The sequence below is a fragment of the Leptopilina boulardi genome, unplaced genomic scaffold, assembly GCF_019393585.1.
Source record: "Leptopilina boulardi isolate dan_hultmark-lab unplaced genomic scaffold, ZJU_Lbou_2.1 LbouV2_214, whole genome shotgun sequence".
Classification (NCBI taxonomy): Eukaryota; Metazoa; Arthropoda; class Insecta; order Hymenoptera; family Figitidae; genus Leptopilina; species Leptopilina boulardi.
The window spans coordinates 5447700-5455997 of NW_026137768.1; the positions used below are offsets into that span (position 1 = coordinate 5447700).

At 28.0% G+C, this 8298-nt stretch overlaps 1 protein-coding gene across 1 annotated transcript; it reads right to left on the reverse strand.

The window, feature by feature from the left end:
• Positions 1–744: 744 nt before the first annotated feature.
• LOC127279285 (ubiquitin conjugation factor E4 B) lies at positions 745–7845 on the reverse strand. Its single transcript, XM_051301549.1, has 7 exons — positions 7576–7845; positions 6322–6603; positions 4376–6153; positions 2401–2548; positions 1623–2309; positions 1219–1540; positions 745–1107 (listed from the first exon to the last, which is right to left on the reverse strand). Exons 1-7 carry the CDS (start codon positions 7597–7599, stop codon positions 1043–1045), a joined length of 3306 nt encoding a protein of 1101 aa, XP_051157506.1. The 5' UTR covers positions 7600–7845; the 3' UTR covers positions 745–1042.
• Between the last annotated feature and the right edge of the window lie 453 nt (positions 7846–8298).

Below are 8298 nucleotides of genomic sequence, written 5' to 3' on the forward strand. Positions count from 1 at the left end.
ATATTTTCTTTTTTTGACAAATTTAAATTTTTTTTATTCTGCTGCATTAGTGTCTATTATTGTAAATTTGAATCTCTAAAAATCTAATCATTTCGATAAAAATTAAAAATTAGTTCAAAAATATTTTTTCAAAAATAAATGCGCTTTTTAACTGAACCGCTTAAAAGTCGGGTTAGATAGGCTGAAAAAATCCTGGAATGTCAAAAGAACTTACAATTGATTATTAGAAGTTAGTTTTACACATTTCACCCATAATAGGGCAATTGAAATCAAAAGAAAAACCAATAAAAAAAATTTGTAACGAAAAAAAATAATAACTATATACCCTGCAGAGGTATTAAATGTAAATTTATCTAAATATTTTTAAACATTTCAAGAAAATTGAAAATTATTTTTAATAAACACTTTTCTTGGCTACGAGCTTTTTTCTTTTTTGTAGGCATTATTCAATCCAATTGATTGAAATTATTTTCATCACTAATGCAGCTTCTAATGTGGATATGACAGTTAAACAACATACCTTTCAGGATATATAAAATATTCACAAAAAAAAAAAAAAATGTCACCAGCATTTTTTCAAAAGTCATTAACATTATAGAGACAGCTGTTTTTCTAATTCATTTAGGTATTATTATATTGATATTAATATTTTTATCCTACAATTTGTAAGTATCTGAAGAAGAGAAATTATGCTTCTTAATGAGCAAGATATAATAAAATTTCCGATACCTATGATTAGATTGCGCTTAATATTTACAATATTCTCACGTCCGATGATAATTTAAATTTATATACTGGCAGTTTCGCATCAGCAGTCTCTTCACCATCTATGTATATATAAAACTGTAAATTTATTGAGCGCAACAATTTTTCACAAATAGAGTGAGATCTTTTTTTTTTTTTTTTTTTTTTGCACTGCGACTGTTTCGAATTTTGTAGTTATATTTTATATCAGATGACAAAATATTCACCATTCACTACTCACGAGACAATTCAAGATTTTATTTTTTTTTTCAACTCGTTTTTATTTTCTAGAAGACAATTATATGTTTTCTGATTTCTGCTTTTGCTGCTTCCAAGCTGATATTCTCTCTTTTAAATCGCGATCTGTAATAAATAATTCTTCATTAAGTTTTTTGTTATTTAAAAAATCGACTTTCTTGTAACTTAAAGACGATCTGATAATAATTAAATTGTAAATTTTAATTATTCATTTACCTGGTGTGAGCATATCTTCGCTGAGAGGCTGACGACTGAATGGATCAGTAGCACTGTTTAACAAGTGTCTAATGATAACTGCCTTGTCCATAACAATTCCCGAGGGAAGTTTAACGGGATCTTCCATAAGCGTATCCATTAGAGGATCTCTAAATTCCTCAGGAGCATCACCATAATCAACATCACGTGCTCGATTATCTCTTGCAATAATTGCAGCTCGTTCGGCCAATCCTCTAAAATGCTCAATCTCAGTCGTTGTTTTTATTGCCGATTTTTGCAGTCTGTTTGCTGCGTCCGCAAACAATTCTTTGCAAAATGAACGCTAGAAAATAAAAATTAAATTTATTATTTTAATTCATTTTTAAAATAAAAATTTATAAATATTTTTGTTTCTATTAACTTACTTCATCACTAGCTAACGCCGCAGCAAAATTATCACAGTCTAGATGTAGGTAAATATCAACCAACTGACTAAGCAAATTTCTTGGCTCCCAACCATACTTTTGTGGATTTCTCACTTTTAAATTCTTACATTTAGGACCACAAAGTTGTTGCAAATTAAAATTCAGCATGGCACTGAGTCTTGCAACAAGTTCTGGTCGCAGGAAAGGTTCTTTTATATCTACAGTAAGATAATGAAACATGGCAACAGTTTCTTTTGCTAATGTCAAATATGATTTCGCTTGACGTTCATCAGCAGTTAATTGTCTTGTGCGAGACTGTTGTTGTTCCTGTGTAAATGCCGACCAACCAGCTTCATCTAACATTAATTCTTGAACTTCATGAATTCGTTTAAGAGACTCGAGACTTTCGTCCAGCAAAAAGGTCGTGTCATTCATTAACATGTTAATAAATTTAACAAATTGTTTTCCATTGTTACTTTCGTTAACGATAGACGCACGATGAATTGGACTATCCCACATTGATTTTAATATCACACTTATGTGATAGCGAATTGAGAATTTATCGTAGAATTCTGAACTCGATCCAGTTGTTTCCACGTCTGTGTAAAATTTCATTAAATAAGATGCTAAATGTGTTCTTGATATTGGATGAGACATTATTTGCTCGTGAAGTGCTTCAGTTCGTCCCTATAAGAAAAAATTTCATCAGAATACAAAATCAACATATTTTCTATAAATTTTTTTTAATATCACAATTTTTTTTTAAATTTATTATTACCTGTACAACTGGAGTAATGATGAATATAACTCCAATGACCTTTGCGATTAGATAGGGGTTTCTAATGCAATGTGGTGTACAAACCATAACAAGAAGCCACGTGATCAATGAATTATCCATATTATTTACTACCACTGCGGGGCTAAATCTGAAAGACGACATAATTTAATTAATTTCATTTTGAATATGTACTTGTAAAATAAGTTCAGTTTTAATATTACATATAATAATCGTGAATATCTTTCGTTCATTCTGTCCACACCTGAAGTTAGTATTTTTTATAGGTCTTTTGTTTTTTTTAAATGTATTGTTTGACATTATTTTGTGTTGGTTAAAATTTTTCAATGTTTTTTTGGCATTGTTTCGATAATTAATTTTGAATCGAAATTTTAAAAAATAATTGAATTTTATTTTATTTTAAATTGAAAACTTGGTAAATAATTGAATTTTAAATTGAAAATTTGAAAATAATTTAATTTTAGTTGATTGTTGATTGAAAATTTGAAAATAATTAATTTTAGTTAATTGCTGATTGAAAATTTTGATAATAATTAATTTTGACTCGAAATTTTAATTAAAATTTTGGATAATAATTTAATTTAAGTTCATTTTTAATTGAAAATTTCGATAATTAATTTTGAATAGAAATTTTAAAAAATAATTGAATTTTATTTTATTTTAAATTGAAAACTTGGTAAATAATTGAATTTTAAATTGAAAATTTGAAAATAATTTAATTTTAGTTGATTGTTGATTGAAAATTTGAAAATAATTAATTTTAGTTGATTGCTGATTGAAAATTTTGATAATAATTAATTTTGACTCGAAATTTTGGAAAATAATAAAATTTTAATTGAAATTTTGGATAATAATTTAATTTAAGTTGATTTTGGATTAAAATTTCGGGTAATAATTGAATTTTAATTGAAATTTTCGATAATAATTTAATTTAAGTTCATTTTTAATTGAAAATTTCGATAATTAATTTTGAATAAAAATTTTAAAAAATAATTGAATTTTATTTCATTTTAAATTGAAAACTTGGCAAATAATTGAATTTTAAATTGAAAATTTTGAAAATAATTTAATCTTAGTTGATTGAAAATTTTGATAATAATTAATTTTAGTTGATTCTTGATTGAAAATTTTGATAATAATTAATTTTGACTCGAAATTTTGGAAAATAATTGAATTTTAATTGAAATTTTGGATAATAATTTAATTTAAGTTGATGTTGAATTAAAATTTCGGGTAATATTTGAATTTTATTTAATTTTAAATTGAAAACTTGGTAAATAATTGAATTTTAAATTGAAAATTTGGAAAATAATTCAATTTTATATATAATTTAATAACATATAATAATAATTTTCATTATTATCATTTAATATGAAATAATATTCTAATAAATTTAAATTATTATTGATAATATTAATCTTTAATTTCTTTATAACAAACAATTAAATACTCAATTTGGCGCGCGTTTAATATTGCTAGTTTTCTAATATTTTAGAAAATCTAATTTTATTTCGTCACTACATTTGAAAGCAAAAGTAAAATTACGAAAGTAATTTGATTCTGCTCCATAAAATCAATTACTAACTAGTATTGATTATTAAATTAATTAATTCTTTAATAAAAGAATAATTTTAAAAAAATCGCTTTACGAACGAGAATTTTCAATAATAAAAAGATTTAAGGAGATAAAAAAAGTATTAAAAAATAGAAATTGAAAAAATAATCGAAAAATTTTCGAGTTCCAAAAGAATTATAATTTTATAGTAAAAAAATTGAGTTCTTTGTTCCGTTTTAAAAATAAATTAGAAATTTTGAAAAATGTTTTTTTTAATGATTGCAATTTTTTTGCCAGTCTAACAAATTATTTTCAAGTTTTTGATATTTCAATGAATTTCATGTTTGAAAAAAAAAATTCAAGCACTTGGATTAAATAAAATAGAATATTCAGAATACTTACTGCAGAGTAAAAAGCAAAAATTCAGCGATATCTTCAACATACCACTCGGGAAGAGCAGTAAAAACATTAGGTACCTCCTGTGGAAGTGGAAGTTCAGGAAGTGCGCTGTTGGGATCAGTTTGTGTCAAAAGTCCCAATAAAATTGAAGCAACAGATGCATAAAAATGAAGTGTACGACTAAGCAAAACTGGATCAATTAATCCAGCATCGGCGCATGATTTAGATTTACCAAGATGTTTTAATTGTTGTTTCCAACGTTTTATAAATTCCTTATTGCGACTAGCGAAAGGACCATCTTTCCATTGTGCTTCGCTCGATTGCAATTCATCCAACATTTTTTGTAAATCACGAAGCGCTCTCAATCGCCTTTGATATTTTTGCAATACCGGAAGTAGAGCTATATGATGACAATGTAAAGTCAAAAACCAACATTGAGTGGGAAATTTCGCCTCTGTCCATTTATGTGTCTTACTCGTTTCTTTAAGCCAATCCTCAACTTCCTGCGAGGACAATTTTAATCGTGTCTCATTACTGACGTCAACTAAACTATTTGGATGAAATGGATACATTGAATCAATTGTATCCAATTTAATTTTCACCGAGAGCATTTGTAGAACAGACAATAAATTGAGCATAAAACCATCGCCAGCGAGGGAAAATTCTTCTGCTTGAATTTGTGTTCGTTTCTCATTGTGTTTTAATAATGCTGCGAGATAATCTAATGTTGTTTTACGACAATTACCATTTGCCAAAATTGCATGTAAAATTTTATGTAATGACGTTCTAATACTTTCCAATTCCTGTTGAAGTGTTAAATTCATTGATTTGTCAGTCGATGGATTTCCACTGAAGAATTTTTCAGCAACTTTTGGCTGATCTTCGGCAAATACTGAAACTGAAAAGAATGGTCCAAGAAATGATGTTCTCGCTAATTCTCTACCAACTGCGCTTGTCATCACATCAGGAAGAAATTGTATTTGCTGTGTTAAAAGTCGACATATGGGTCGTGCGGTACCATTTGTTCCAACGCGAATATCAATTAATTCCTCTAAAGCCTCGATGGGTCGACGATGTGTATTCCCAACTAAACTACCCTGTTGCATCGCTAAATAAAGGGCTTGAAGAAGAGGTGTGAATATTTTATTAAATGTTTGCGATTGTGTGTGCGTTCTTGCAACGAGTTCATGAAGAAAACCACGTGGTAATTTTTGTGATAGAAGAGGATAAATCATAATCGAGGAATTTGAAGATGGAGTTGTATTAAGTGAGAGACCAACTAGTCCTTGGAGAACAAGATTTGTATGTTGAATACACTGTGCACGAAGAATGGCTAATACTTCCGAAAGAGGTGGACTGCTCGATCTTTTTGGATGATTTCTCTCTTCAATTGCAACTCGAGTATAGCAATCTAGTAAATAAGTAAGACTTTTTGGTACCGATTTTTCGCTGAAGATCAGAGGAAGAGGACTGTTGGGAAGTGTCATTATTGGACTTAATAAAGGACTCGTTTGACTATTGGGACTATCCTCTAGGTCAAGTGAAACGTCCATTGTGATTTCCTTCAAAGGATCTTCATCGCGTGAAAACATATAGAGAACTTCCATTAATGCTTCACTTATTATATCCGAGGAATCCATTTGTTTTTGTTCCTGAACAGTTTTTGCAGTGTCAGGTAAAAATATAAAACCCTCCGTTGATTCTTTCCAAGTGACGCAAAGCACTCGCGATATTACAGCATGAACTTGATCCAGAGTTACTTCGATACTGGAACTAGTAGTCTGAAATTCAAAAATTTATTTCTTATATTAAAAATTCAATTTTATTAATTTATTAACTCCTTAATAAGAATAATTCTATAAGAATATTATCAGGATAATTTATTTGGAATTTTACAAAATTTTAATTAACCAGAACAAATTGAACTGATAAATAATAAATAAACCTACTCGTGATCTGGGTGTTGCTTCTTTCCTATCAGATTCTTCAACTTCCATATTTTCAATTCCTGAATCAACATCAATACCGGATGTACTGCACTGTTTTTCACTGTTTTCCTCAACATCCATTGTCACTTGTTGCTGTTGTGGTAGAAGTGGTGCAGTTGAATTTGGTGAAATATTTGAAGGTCCTGGTGTATCAGGAGAAGTGGGTACAGAACTACTGTTTGTACTCGGTGAAGCATTGCTTGATCCTAAACCCGCTAAGCGAGCTAACCTTCTTCGTCTTATCTAAAATAAAAAAAAATAATCATTAAAAAAGTACACAAATTCAAATGATTTTGTAAAAATAAAATTTTAATTTATAGAAATTTAATTCAAATTGGAGATAAATAATAAAACCCTAATATTAATTTTTGTTAAATACACAAAAGAGCATTATACTAATAATTAAAGAAGAGAGCATGTGTAAAATTAAAATATACGATGTTACAAAAATAAGTTGGCAAACTGTTGAAACAAAGAAAGTTATATTAGTGACTTTTTGTTCCAGCCTGATGGTTACTTTGTAAGTGAAAAATAAGCTTGAAATTATAAGAAAATTTTAAACTTTCAATTTTGTAATTTTCAACTCATTATAAAAAAAATGTATTTTTCTTCAATTTTCGGAGAAATATTATGCAGTCGAATCGATCGTATTTAACCTTCAACTCATTGATTTTTACTTTACTTTTGACAGACTATAACTCAATTCAGACAAATAAAAAAATTTCTTTCCTCTAGTCTATTAAAAAAAAAAAAGTTTAAAGAATTGCTTCAAACGAACTTGATTAATAATATTATTTTTGGATTATTCTGTTAAAAAATTCAAATGACTATAAAATGCATTTAAAAAACAAAACTTTTTTTTACTTCTTTTTGATGAAAATACAAAATACAAGGATAATAAATATAATTTATAATTGGAATTTAATTAGTTATATAATTTTTTTGTGTAGAAAATTACAAATAGTAATATTTTTTTCACGCAAAAGAACGAGGCAAACAAAGAAAACGAAAATGCAAAATTTATAGTGGTTTCTAATTATATTTTAATTTTTATATGTTCCTGAGTATTCATAAAAGATAAGGGTTAAAATAGTCTTACGAAAGTGGTATTGTTAACAAGATTAAAAGAGAAAGTTAGAATTCATAATCATTAGTGAAATAGAATAAATGAGCACGCAGCAGAATGAAAATTAAAGTCATGAACTCGATACTTACTTCCTCTTGAGTTAATTCATTCATAGTTGTTATTTCTTGAGTAACGATGCCAAGTTTGATAATTTGCTTTCTTTTCTAAAAGTCTCTAACTTTAGAAAATATATAAAAAGCTCCGTTAGAAAATTGTGGCACAGATATGTCAGAAATTTGGGCAGTCACTCCACATCTGCCTTGGTTTTGACGGGAAGATAGCAAGCTCTGAAAAATCACGGAAACTCTGTCTGTCAACGTCAAGCCAGTGGATCGACGATTCATCAAAACAGCTGAGCAACAAACTATCGACCTTTAAATTTTCTACAATGATCTTGGAATCGCAACGTCATCCATGCTATTGTAGAAAGGGCTTTACACATGGTGAAACCTCCGAAATCCGACACATCTATCCTTGTTTTCTGGACAAGAACATGTGCGCAAGACAAGGATGTAAAAGGTGCGCACAACGCTCTCTCTCTTTTGCTTCTGCGCATTACACAATAATTCGAAAATATATTTTCAATTATTCTTAAAATAAATTTAAATTCTTGAAAAAAAATTTCATATTTTTACAATTGAATAAATTTAGAGTCAAAATAAGAAAATCAACAAGATAGTTTATTATTATTTATTAATTTTGATACAGTTTTTGATGAAGCAATTAGTTTTTTGAGTATAACCAATCAGAATACATGAAAACAAGATACGATTGGTTTTTCTTTTGATCTCAATGTTAATTCTTTTGGTATT

Bases quoted from the DNA above. Each gene is read 5' to 3' on its own strand.
- LOC127279285 (XM_051301549.1), bottom strand. From the start codon at position 7,599: ATGAATGAATTAACTCAAGAGGAA. The intron at 6,604-7,575 runs GTAAGTATCGAG...TTTTTATTTTAG, and splicing joins ATGAATTAACTCAAGAGGAA to ATAAGACGAAGAAGGTTAGC. The intron at 2,549-4,375 runs GTAAGTATTCTG...GTCGTCTTTCAG, and splicing joins TTTTTGCTTTTTACTCTGCA to ATTTAGCCCCGCAGTGGTAG.